The following is a 13,486-nucleotide window of genomic DNA, read 5'->3' on the forward strand; positions in this document are numbered from 1 at the left end:
TGAGGATGTAACTAGTAGAGTGGATAGGGGAGAACCAGTGGATGTGGTATATTTGGATTTTCAAAAGGCTTTTGACAAGGTCCCACATAGGAGATTAGTGTGCAAACTTAAAGCACACGGTATTGGGGGTAAGGTATTGGTGTGGGTGGAGAATTGGTTAGCAGACAGGAAGCAAAGAGTGGGAATAAACGGGACCTTTTCAGAATGGCAGGCGGTGACTAGTGGGGTACCGCAAGGCTCAGTGCTGGGACCCCAGTTGTTTACAATATATATTAATGACTTGGATGAGGGAATTAAATGCAGCATCTCCAAGTTTGCGGATGACACGAAGCTGGGTGGCAGTGTTAGCAGTGAGGAGGATGCTAAGAGGATGCAGGGTGACTTGGATAGGTTGGGTGAGTGGGCAAACTCATGGCAGATGCAATTTAATGTGGATAAATGTGAAGTTATCCACTTTGGTGGCAAAAATAGGAAAACAGATTATTATCTGAATGGTGGCCGATTAGGAAAAGGGGAGGTGCAACGAGACCTGGGTGTCATTATACACCAGTCATTGAAAGTGGGCATGCAGGTACAGCAGGCGGTGAAAAAGGCGAACGGTATGCTGGCATTTATAGTGAGAGGATTCGAGTACAGGAGCAGGGAGGTACTACTGCAGTTGTACAAGGCCTTGGTGAGACCACACCTGGAGTATTGTGTGCAGTTTTGGTCCCCTAATCTGAGGAAAGACATCTTTGCCATAGAGGGAGTACAAAGAAGGTTCACCAGATTGATTCCTGGGATGGCAGGTCTTTCATATGAAGAAAGACTGGATGAACTGGGCTTGTACTCGTTGGAATTTAGAAGATTGAGGGGGGATCTGATTGAAACGTATAAGATCCTAAAGGGATTGGACAGGCTAGATGCAGGAAGATTGTTCCCGATGTTGGGGAGGTCTAGAACGAGGGGTCACAGTTTGAGGATAGAGGGGAAGCCTTTTAGGACCGAGGTTAGGAAAAACTTCTTCACACAGAGAGTGGTGAATCTGTGGAATTCTCTGCCACAGCAAACTGTTGAGGCCAGTTCATTAGCTATGTTTAAAAGGAAGTTAGATATGGCCCTTGTGGCTACAGGGGTCAGGGGGTATGGAGGGAAGGCTGGGTTCTGAGTTGGATGATCAGCCATGATCATAATAAATGGCGGTGCAGGCTCGAAGGGCCGAATGGCCTACTCCTGCACCTATTTTCTATGTTTCTATGTTTCTATGTTTTAGGGGACAGGCCAAATTTCTTTAGCTTTCTCAGGAAGTAAAAGCACTGGTGGGCTGCCTTGGCAGTGGACTCTGCTTGGTTGGACCAAGTCAGGTGACTTGTGATATTGACCCTGAGGAACTTGAAGCTTTTGACCTGTTCCACTTGCGCACCACCCATGTAAATGGGGTCGTGCGGTCCGCTACTCCTTCTGAAGTCAACAGCCAATTCCTTCGTCTTGCTGATGTTGAGGGATAGGTTATTGTCTTCACATCATGCCACCAGGTTCTTAATTTCCTCTCTGTACTCAAACCCATCATTACCCAAGATACGGCCTACAATTATGGTGTCATCAGCAAACTTGTATATTGAGTTCGATGGAAACTTAGCTACACAATCACGGGTGTACAGTGAAATTACATAGTCTTGTGCCTGAAACGACATGGTCTTACAGTTTCTCAGCTGTCAACAAGGACTAAGAAGTGTATGGAGCAGCAGATGGCAACAGGGCCTCAACAACAGGGGGGTAGTTTCATTTCCTCTCACATCAGGGCTGAGGAGGTGCAGCCCTAATACCTTACCCTTTTTCATCTCTGAGAACAGATGTCATGTCCTGTTGACTGCTTCTCATGAATGAGGTGGGCGGTCACCACTCTTTCTGATGGTGGTTGACCTGGGCCAGAGCACACAAATCCCTTCATGCGGTCCTTCCTTTATGCTGCCATTTTCTTCCTCCCTCAGTTTCAGACTGGTCTTGTGAAACAGGGAAAATCAGTACAACATGCGAGAAAATGTTTGTGGAAGAAAGATGGGGTGGGCGGGGTTGGGAGAGCTGGTCCATATTTAACATTGAATGCTTAAGCTAAATTATTATGGTAAAGTATAATACTGTAGAATCTGAAATCTCTGCCAAACTGTAATTTTAGTTTTATCTTGGCAATCATCAAAATGTGCACTTTTTGCTTGCAAGGTGGTGTTAAAAAGGCAAGCCATGCATCAGTGTTCTGTAAGGATTGGACTGAGAAGCAGGGAAGCAACGCTGAACCTCCATTGACCACACTAGGACACTAATGTTGAGGTTTGGTCATTGCTGTAACATTTTATATAATTGTATACGTAAGATTAGACAAGCTTGTAGACATTGAAGAGGATGAGGTATGATCTAATGGAGGTCTTTAAAAGTTGGAACAGTTTGTAATGATTCATTAGGAAAGAATGGTTCCATATATGAGGAAGAACATATGGACAAGTCATCAATAAAGGATCATCACCCAGATATCTAACAGTCAATTCAGAACAAACTTTACACAAACAGTGATGAGAAAATGGAACTCAGTATCATAGGGAGTGGTGAAGTTGAAGCAAATTATATGGTTGCTTAGAAGGCATAATTCTGGATGGTCCCAAGCCCGGCTGCAAAAAGATGAGGGTTAGACATGATCAAGCAACCTCCTCTTGTTAAAAACCAGTCCTACAGAATATTCAAATAACTCATCCTTGGGAGAGTAAAGACTTTTCAAGATGGGCTACACCTGCTGACACTTTGAAAATCTTGCCTAGGATAGAGGACTCTGGCGAGCTGTTTCAGCAGCCTATGCCCCAGTAGTGGTGAAGGGCTAAGAAGAAGAATTTACGGATAAACATATTAAAGAGAAAGGAACCGCTGGTTATCTCAATAGATTTAATTGAAGAAAGACAATGAGTCAAGTAATCGGTTACAAACTGACTCGACAGACTTTCAGCTTGTATAAACAAGATATACAATATGGTTTATCAATTTAGTTTGAAATTTACGAATATGGTAGTTCAAACTGCCATTGCTTTAAAAAGTCACCAATGTTAATAGTAGTTCCAAATGTTTACTTTATCTATTGGGCCAATTTTGATTATGTTAAAGAAAACACACAGTGAATCAAAGTAAATTTTATATCACAGTATATGTACGTCATCATCTACAACTTCAGATTCATTTTCTGGTGGGCATACTCAATAAATCTACAGAATAGTAACTATAACAGAATCAATGAAAGACCACCCAATTAGGGTGCTGGTGTAAAGTTTTCTGAAATCTCCACTGTAGCAAAAAAATGAATCTGAAGTTCCTCTTGAGATATGCAAGACTACAACCACTTGACATCAAAATCACTGAAAAACACATGAACTATTTATGAGAAATATTTAGTGTGAAAATTGTGAAAAAGTAGAATTGACTTTTACTGAGTAGACAATACAGTTAAGTTGGCAGAATGTGCTGACAGTGTTCCTAGGGATTTGTTTTGAGATCTCAGCTTTTAGATTTTCAATATACATTTAATTACATGGATGGATAAAAGAAAAGCAGTTATCTATGTTTGTTGATGACTGTAAGCCTAAGCGACATAATAAGTCAATGAAAGCAGACTGTTGCGAAAGAACATTGATGAGTAATTAGGGCAGATGCAGGAAAGCATCATTACTTCACACCTAACAATAGATTGGAAAGCAAAATAAAACTGAAGATAGTGGAAATTTGAAATAAACAAACTTAGCAAATGTAATACTCAGCAGGTAAGGTGGCTTCTTTGGAAAGAGAAACAGTTATTGATTCAGGTCAATGACCTGTCATCAGAACTGGGCAGATTGGAGTAATTCCTCTTCGCGAACTTTTGAGAATTTTGTTTGAGGATAGATATTTAATAACTTGTGTGGATAATTGGTATGTTAATTGATATAGGAATGGAAAAATAAGAAACCTACTGGAATATCACAAAGGGGCTTAAAGAATATAACAGGGCAGAAGTGATATTGAAAAATCTGGTTAGATATTATCTGGGGTAATTTGTATTTCTGTAAAGATATTATTTTGTTGAATTTGTATTGTTCTTTGCATGGATCCAATATGAGTTCAAATGAATAATATCTGTTAAATAATGGAAATAGGGTGATGAAATTAGACGTCCAAGTCCTTGAATAGGATTATGTGATATAGGTGCATCAAATGGAGTACAAAATTCATCACCTGCCAGTCAGTAGTTATCCCTGTCCTTCAGTATGTTTCTAAATGCAAACATTTGTTTCAACTTTTGTTTCAAGTATGTTTCAACTTGCAAACTACCCCCTCAAGTACCTGCAGCTCCACATGTGGCAGATTCTGCAGGCCTATATTGACCTCATAGTGCCCCAGAACTTATAGACCTGGAATGGAAGCAAGTCATCCTTGACCCTGAGGGATCACATAAGAGTGGAGACTTCATGGGAAAGGGATATTTGTAGTGCAACGTCTGTGGGGATAAGTAACCAAAAGCTTGTCCATAGTTGTAAGAGAAAAGAACAGGAGAAACTTTGAAAGAATATTCCAAAGGATGGGATCAAACCAATGATCCTAAAGGTGGAGCAGATAAAGTTCAGAATGTAAAAGATCAGAAACGAAAGGGTACAGAGATTGTAGAAATGTTTAAGGCTGGAGAAGAAGGCTGCAGTAATAATCTAAGACCATGGGCTGATCTGAAACAGTCTTGAGATATTCTGGATTAATTGCTGGATTTGGGGCACAATTGGCACGCATGTTTACAGCTGCATTGTGTGTGTGTGGAGATACTGTAAAATTGTGAGAATTGCTATATAAATATACATTTTTAGATGTCAAGCACATACTCTGAAATTTCACCCATTCAAAAGTTTGGGGAGTTTTTTTTATTACTAAACAAGAATCAAAGATTGTTATCAATAGCTAGAATCTTGGTGTGTATGCTAGGTTTACAGGTGTTTGAGAAGTCTCGTTATTTTTGAAATGTTTCGTGTCTTTTGGAAAAGATAATACATTACTCTGGTCACGCAATGGTTACGGCAGAAAGTAGCGTGTAAATCAGAAAGGTGCAGCTTTAGAACGCTCCGCTGTGCTGACTCATCAGCGAGTGTTAAACTCAGTACAGTAATTGGCATCAGTACGCCTGGACTCGGAGAGTTTCCTGCTGCTGGTTTTCATCAAGTTTGGCTTTCTGATGGTCAGTTCAGACACGTGAGGGAAGGGCCGCAATACTGCGGGGGTTCAGTGCTGAATGTCCGTTTGCCCAGGCTCACGCATGATTCTACATCAAAGGGTGAGTGGGCTCTGCTCGTGCTCGCGGAAAGAAGAGTGAAGGAATGAGGATGGACGAGGAAAACGTGATAATATTTGACAGGTGTTTGTTGCTAAAATGATCTGGGGATTAATGAACAGCGCGGGTAAAAGTAGTTGCGCTTATTTTGTGCTGTTAGAAGATAGTTGTTTGTTTTAGTGTTTCCTCGGGATTGAAGGGGAAGAGATGATTTTTTTTCTCTCTCTCCTGAACTATCACCTCTGAAGAAAGTACAATCAGCTGCTGTAGCAGCTGTGGATTTCCCTCCCTCTCTCTCTGGGATTCAGTTTCATCAGTAAAAGCCAGTCTCCTCTTGCGCTCCTCTGCTAGAGACAGAGAGGCGTCTTTAGCCACTCCGTGACCTTAGATTTTATTTATTTCTCGCGACGTGGCTGCCGTTACTGTTAAGTTCACTTTATCAAGAAAAGCAATCGTACTGTTCTCCGGATGACCCTGATTATATGAATAAGTAAGCAGGATGCTTGTGACGGCTGACGACGATTAAATGCCTATAGGATTTTCGTAAATGAGCAGAAAAGTGCTATTACTGGCACTCTGCCTCTGTGGTGGATGTCATCATTGTTCAGAAGCTGTCTAGATCTTTGTTTAAATTATACTTTGTGCTTTTTCAGACTGGATGTTCCGAACATTGGACGCTATCTTACAACAACGGCCTCGTCCATCCTGAAGGTTAAAAATCGATTGGATTAGCACGACAGAGGGCAGGGTGAAACTCATTTTACAACCAAGCAATTTGCAGAGCTGGCCTTAATTAGTCACCCGTTGGAGCACCGGACAACAACGACTTTGAATTGGGCTTGTACATTTTCACCATCTCCAAGGCATATATTTTATACCGAGACTCCATGGAGTAGCTTTTCCCGCAAATTCAGAACCGCTGATTAATAGATCCTGTTTTATTTGGAAAAATAAACATGAATATAATTGCACTGCTACTCACCGGATTGTCTCTATCTGGGAAACTGCACTGGATTTGTGGATTCGATTACGATTACACTTATGATTACTATGATGAAGAAAAGGCGGAGGTTATTGATTATAAAGACCCGTGCAAAGCTGGTAAGTGAGCTCCGGTCAACTGAGTTTGTTCGCTTCCTTGCTAACAAAACGCCTGAAACTATCATAGTGGTGCATTCAGAAAGTTGTACTTGGCACGCAGTGGTTTGTTAAACATCTAAACTGTGCACTTCCGAAAGCAGAATTTGTTGGCAGCTAGGGCACCTCATGTGGGAGCTGTTGAATATCGCCAATTACTGCAACGTTTTACAGTTCGTGTAGTAGGTGTATTTGTTTTAACTGGGAACTGCCTAGATCACTCTCCGTCATAGCCACCATAGAGTTTCACATTGAGATGGCTGGCTTTTTTTAAAAGTAGTAAGTTTAGTGTTAAATTCCAGCTTTAAATTAAATAATATTTTATTACAAGTTGTTCGGTGGCATGCAGAATTTAAAGTTCAGTGGGATAAGGTGACTGGGGAGTTTAGTCTGTCTCTATCTAAAGAGAGAGCAGGTATGCTTTTGACAGCTGTAAAAGATGTGCTACAAGAGCAACACAGAAAAAATTGCTGGGGGAATTTCAACAAGTCAGGTAGCATCTATGGTGGGGGGGGGGGGGACAGTCAATGCTTAGGGTCCAGTGCCTTCATGCAACTGGAAAGGAAGGAGGCAGAAGCCAGAAACAGAAAGTGGGAAGAGGGGCAGTGTACCAGCTGGCAGGTGATGGTGAGGTGGAAGTTGGGTGGGAGAGGGGTCTGAAGAAGGAAGCTTGGATGTAATAGTTGGAAGAGGTAAAGGGCAGAAGCAGAGATCAGTGGACAATGGAAGAATGGGAAGGAGGAGGGGAGCCAAAGAGAGGTGAGAGGGTGGGGAAAGGGGAGACAGTACATCAGAGAAATCATATCATCAGGTTGGAAGCTACACAAACCGAATATGAGATGTTGTGCCTCCAGCCTGAGGGTGGCCTTAGAGTGGTAATAGAGGAGGCTGTGGACAGGCGTATCAGAATAGGAAATTCAATTGAAATGGTTAACCACCAGGAGATGCTGTCTTTTGCAGTGGACAGAGTAAAGGTGCTCGAAGCCGCCACTCGGTCTTTGTTAGGCCTCACCCACGAAGTGGAGGCCACACTACAATCACGAGACTCAGTAGGTGACCTGACAGGCTTGCAGGTGAAGTGATGGCTCACCTAGAAGGATTGTGTTTGGAGTTTGGGATGGTTGGGACTGAGGAGGTGTAGGGGCAGGGACAAGTGCCAGTGTGGGGGGGAATAAGAAGACAAAGGAGTCAAGTTAGAGCTCCTTTCCTATAGAAAGGTGGGAGTGTGTGTGGGGGTAGCGTAAGATGTACTAGTGGAAGGATCCCATTGGAGATGTTGGAAGTTACGGAGATTAATGTGCTGGATATGGAGGCATATGGGGTTGGTAAATAGGGTTCCCTTTGTCCTTATCTCTTTTTTGATGTAGTGATAGTGGATGTGTGGGGAAGAGAATGGGTGTTGTTTTTAGTTTGTGACTCCCATGACCAGTTGTTCAGGCAGGTGTGAATTCATCTCAAAATTCTTTCGACTGGTGGTGCGTGCTCACCTCTAGTGAGTACTGACCACCTACTTCATGGTGCTTCTCTTGGGTGGTATGCACCACGTCCAGCTGTTCCTCATTGGAGATACCAGCCCATTCTGTTGTTTCTGGTGAGAATCGTTCAATGTCTCTAAGCATTACTGACTGGTGGTGCTTGCTTCCAACAGCTGCAGAAGGGAATTGTGTGCTTTTCTCCTTAGGAGAGGAGTAAGTCAGCCTCCAAACATTACAGCTTGACGATGTGCACCCAGTCCATCTCTTCTTGTATCATCAACCAGACATCATTGCTTCATCTTGCTGTTAATTTTTCACCGAGCTTCTGATTTATTTAGAAGGTTCTCCTTGGTCTTCTATGTTTTGCTTTCTTCCTCTCACTATTGTACTCACCGGGCCGATACAGTGGCTAGCAGAACACGCTACAGCACTAGTGATCGGGGTTCTGTTCTTTGTGTGCAGTTTTTCATTGATGCTGTTGTGTTTCTTTGTATTTACTGTGAATGCCCACAAGAAAATGAATCTTGAGGTAGGACATGATGACATCCAAGTACTTTGATAATGAACTTGCTTTGACTTTGAAGCGTGGCAATGCTTGCAGGGGGGTCCCCAGCACATCCTCAGGCTGTGCTGGTCTTTGACATAAAGCGATATATTTCAGCGTGTGCTTCGATGTGTCAGTGTACAATTGACTAACGCTAACCTTTAATCATAATGCATTTCTACTTTCAAAAGCCCATTCAGTCTTCTCTGCCATTCCATCATGGCTGATTTATTATCCCTCTCAGCCATATTCTCCTGCTGCCTCTCCATAACTTTTCAAGAAACTATGAACCTCTGCTTTAAATTTATATAATGCCTTGGCCTTCACAGCTGCCTATAAGCAATGAATTCCACAGATTCGCCACCTTCCAGATAAACAAATTCCTCCTCTTCTCTGTTCTAAATGAATGTCTCTGCATTCTGAGGCTGTGCCCTCTGGTCCTAGACTCGCCCGCTATAGGAAACATCCTCTCCATATCCACTCAAATTGAAAGGCCAAGATTCAATAGGTTTCAGTGAGTTCCCCTCTCGTTCTACTAAACTCCAGTGATTTCAGGCCCAGAGCCATCAAATGATCCTCGTACATTAATTCTTTCATTCCCAGAATCATTCTCGTGAACCTCCTGTGGACTCTTTGCAATTCCAGCCCATCTTTTCTTACATAAGGGGCCCAAAATGCTCACATTACTCCAAGTGCAGTCAGGCCAATCCCTTATAAAGCTTCCATATTGCATCCTTGCTCTTATATTTTAGTCTTCTTGAGATGAATGCTAACATTTCATTTGCCTTCCTTACCACTGACTCAACCCTGCAAGTTAATCTATAGGGACTCCCAAATCCCTTTGCATCTCTGATTCATTTTTTCAGTTTTCTCCCTACTTAGAAAATAGTCTTCTACTTTGGTCCTTCTACCAAAGTGTATGACCTTGCATTTTCCTGCACTATATTCCTGCTCCCTTAACACAACCTGTCTGTCCACCTATCTTCATATCTTCCACAAACTTGGCCATAAAGCCATCAATTTGATCATTCAAATCTTTGAAATGTGTTTCCTCCTGGTGCTCCAGTTTCCTTTGTTTCTGATTGAAACTTTTGATATCCTCTTTAACATTATTGGCTAGCTATCCAAATATGCACTGGTTGGTATGTTAATTGGTCATTGTAAATTGTCCTGTGATGAGGCTGGGGTTAAATCAGGGGTTGCTGGGAGGTGAGGCATATTTTATTATAAAATAAAAAATATATAATGTGAAAATAAGTGATCCCAGCACATACCCTGGAAGAACACTACTAGTCACTGACAACCAAACAGAAAAGGCCCCTTTTATTGCTACTTTGCCTTTGGCCAGGCTGTCATTTTTTTTCTATCCATGCTAGTATCTTTCCCGTAATACCATAGGCCCTTAACTTGTTAAGCAGCCTGAAGTGTGGCAAAGGCCTTCTGAATATCCAAGAGCACAACATCAAGCGATTCTCCTTTGTCTATCCTGTTTATTATTTCTTTAAAGATTCCAATAGATTTGTCAAGCAAGATTTCCTCTTTAGGAAGCCATGCTGACTATGGCCTTTTTTATCATGTGTGTCCAAGTACCCTCAAAGCTCATCCTTAATAATGGTTTCTAACATCTTCCTATTGACCGATTACAGGATTACTGGCCTATAATTTCCTTTCTTCTGCCTCCCTTCTTTCTTAAAAAGTGGAGTGATATTTGCAATTTTCTAGTCTTCTGGAACCATCCCAGAACCTAGTGATTCTTGAAAGACCATTACTAATGCTTCCACAATCTCTTCAGCTACCTCTTTCAGAGCCCTGCGGCAAGGTCCATCTGGTCCAGATAACAGTTGACTACCTTCAGACCTTTCAGCATCCCAAGCACCTTCTCCTTAGTAATAGCAACTACACTCACTTCTGCCCCCGACACTTGAATTTCTAGCATACTGATAGTGTCTTCTACAGTGAAGACAGATGCAAAATATTTACTAAGTTGTCTGCCATTTATTTGACCCCATTACCACCTCTCCAGCATAATCTTCCAGTAGTTCGATATCCATTCTTGTCTCTCTTATATTCTTTATACCATATACCTGCAAATGTTTTTGCTTTCCTTTTTACTTTTGGTTAGCTTATCTTCATATTTCATCTTTTCTGTCCTTAGTGCTTTTTTAATTGTCTTCTGTTGGTTTTTAAAAAGCATCCCAATCCTCTACCTTCCTACTATATTTTGCTCTATTATATCCCCTTGTTTTTGCGTTTATGTTATCTTTGACTTTCCTTGTCAGCTGCAGATGTGTCATCCTGCCTTTAGAATACTACTTCTTTTGGGTGTATCTTTCCTTCAGCTTCCAGATTGCTGCCCGAAACTCCAACAATTGCTGCTCTGCTGTTATCCCTGCTAGTGTCTCATTCCAATCAGCTTTGGCCATGGCACTCCTCTCTCATGCCACTGTAATTCCAGTTAATCCACTGTAATACTGATACATCTGTCTTTAGCGTCCCCCTCTCACACTGCAGGGAGAATTCTATAATTATTGTAAATGCTTCCTAAGGATTATTTTACTTCAAGCTCCCTAATGAAACCTGGTTCATTGCACAACACCCAATCCAGAATAGCTGATCTCTAAGCTACTCTAAAAAGCCATCCCAGGAATTCTACAAGATTCCCCTCTTTGGATCTAGAACCAACCTGATTTTTCTCAATCTAGCTGCCTATTGAAATTCCTGTAACATTGCCCTTTTTGTATGCCTTTTCTACCTCCTGTTGTAATCTATATCCCACGTTCCAGCTACTGATTGGAAGGCACAGGATATGTAGAGGAAGGAACAGGATACATACAGGAAGACACAGGATGCATACTTCACAAAGAGGAAGAAGCATTCTATAGGGAAAAGAAAACAACCACGGTTGACAAGAGAAGTCAAAGCCAACATAAAAGCCAAAGAGTGGGTATATAATAGAGCAAAAATTAGTGGGAAGTTAGAGAATTGGGAAGCTTTTAAAAACCAACTAAAGTAAGTCCTTAAGGTAATGATGGAATAGTGAAGTAAGCTAGTCAATAATGTTAAAAAGGACACCGAAAGTTTCAATTATAAACAGTGTAAAAGAAAGACACTCTTTTCAAATGCTGGAAAATGATGTTGGAGAGGTAGTAATGGGGGACAACAAAATGGCAGATGAACTGAATAAGTATTTTTCACCAGCCTTCACTATGCAAGGCACTAACAGTATGGTGCAAGTTCCTAGTGTCAGGGGTCACGAAGTGCGTGAAAATACCATAACTAGAGAGAAGGTTCTTGGGAAACTGAAGGGTCTGAAGGTAGACAAGTCATTTGGACCAGATGGTCTACACCCCAGAGTTCTGAAAGAGGTGGCTGAAGAGATCGTGAAGGCATTAGTAATGATCTTTCAAGAATCACTAGGTTCTGGAATGGTTGTGGAAGACTGGAAAATTGCAAATGTCACTCTACTCTTCAAAAAGAGAGGGAGGCAGAAGAAAGGAAATTATAGGCTAGTTAGTCTGACCGTGCTTGGGAAGATGGTGGAGTCGATTATTAAGGATGAGGTCTCTGGGCATCTGGAGGCACAGCATAGTTTCCTCAAGGGAAAAGCTTGCCTGACAAATGTGTTGGAATTCTTTGAAGAAATAACAATCGGGATAGACAAAGAACCACTTGGATTTTCAGAAGGCCTTTGACTGGGTGCCACATGAGCCTGCTTAACAAGATAAGAGCCCATGATATCACAAAAAAGATGCTAGGATGGATAGAGGATTATCTGATTGCCAAGAGGCAAAGAGTGAGAATGAAGTGAGCCTTTTCTGACTGGCTGCTGGTGACTAGTGGTGTTCCACAGGGGTCTGAATTGGGACTGATTCTTTTTGTTATGTCAATGATTTGTATGTTGGAATTGATGTCTTTGTTGAAAGGTTTGCGGATGATATGAAGACAGGTGAAGGGGCAGGTAGTGTTGAGGAAGTAGAGAGGCTACAGACGGACTTGGACAGATTAGGAGAATGGGCAAAGAAATCACAGATGGAAGTGCATGGTCATGCACTTTGGTAGAAGAAATGAAAGAGTTGTCTATTTTCTAAGTGGAGAGAAAATACAAAAAACTGAGGAGCAAAGGGACTTGGGGGTCTTAGTGCAGGATTCCCTAAAGCTTAATTTGCAGATTGAGTCTGTGGTGAGGAAGGCAAAAGCAATGTTCGTATTCATTTCAAGACGACTAGAATATAAAAGCAAGGATGTAATGTTGAGACTTTAGAAAGTACTGGTGTGGTCTCACTTGGAGTATTGTGAGCAGTTTTCGGCCCCTTAGAAAGAATATACTGAAACTGAAGAAGGTTCAAAGGAGATTCAAGAGTTTTGAATTGAATGGTTTGGCATATGAAGTGTGTTTGATAGCTCTGAGCCTATATTCACTAGTACTCAGAAGAATAAGGTGTGACCTCATTGAAATCTATTGAATGGTGAAAGGCCTTGACACAATGGACATGGAGAGGATGTTTCCTAAGGAGGGAGAGTCTAAGACCAGAGGACTCTGCCTCGGAATAGAGGATCATCCTTTTAGAATGGAGATGAGGAGGAATTTCTTTAGTCAGAGAGTGGTGAATCTGTGAAATTCTTTGCTATGGGCAGCTGTGCAGGACAAGTCTTTATGTATGTTTAAGGCAGAGGTTGATAGATTCTTGATTGGTCAGGGCATGAAGGGATATGTGGAGAAGGCAGGAGATTGGGGCTGAGAGGAAATTGGATCAGCCATGATGAAATGGTGGAACAGATGCGATTGGCCAAATGACCTAATTCTGCTCTGATATCTTATGGTCTTGTGGCCTGTATGTAATTCCCATCAGAGTATTTTTACCTTTGTAGTTTCTTAACTCTACCAGCAAGGATTCTCCATCTTCTGATCATTTTTCTAAGGATTTGATTGCTGTTTTTTACTAACAGAGCTGCCAACCCCTCTGCCTATATGTCTGTCCTTTCAATACAATGTGTACCCTTGGATGTTAAGCTCCCAACTATGAT

The 13,486-nt window shown here is 41.8% G+C and overlaps 1 protein-coding gene across 1 annotated transcript in view; it reads left to right on the plus strand.

Annotated features, from left to right (window-relative positions):
• The first annotated feature begins 5,173 nt into the window (after positions 1-5,173).
• The window catches only part of tll1 (tolloid-like 1), a 408,920-nt gene continuing 400,607 nt past the window's right edge, over positions 5,174-13,486 (plus strand). Inside the window, exons 1-2 of the mRNA XM_063046335.1 lie at positions 5,174-5,308; positions 5,959-6,406. Coding sequence (XP_062902405.1) covers positions 6,262-6,406 — 145 coding nt within the window. The 5' untranslated portion in view covers positions 5,174-5,308; positions 5,959-6,261. The remainder of the gene's footprint in view (positions 5,309-5,958; positions 6,407-13,486) is intronic.

Source organism: Mobula hypostoma, chromosome 4 (genome assembly GCF_963921235.1).
Source record: "Mobula hypostoma chromosome 4, sMobHyp1.1, whole genome shotgun sequence".
NCBI classification, from domain to species: domain Eukaryota; kingdom Metazoa; phylum Chordata; class Chondrichthyes; order Myliobatiformes; family Myliobatidae; genus Mobula; species Mobula hypostoma.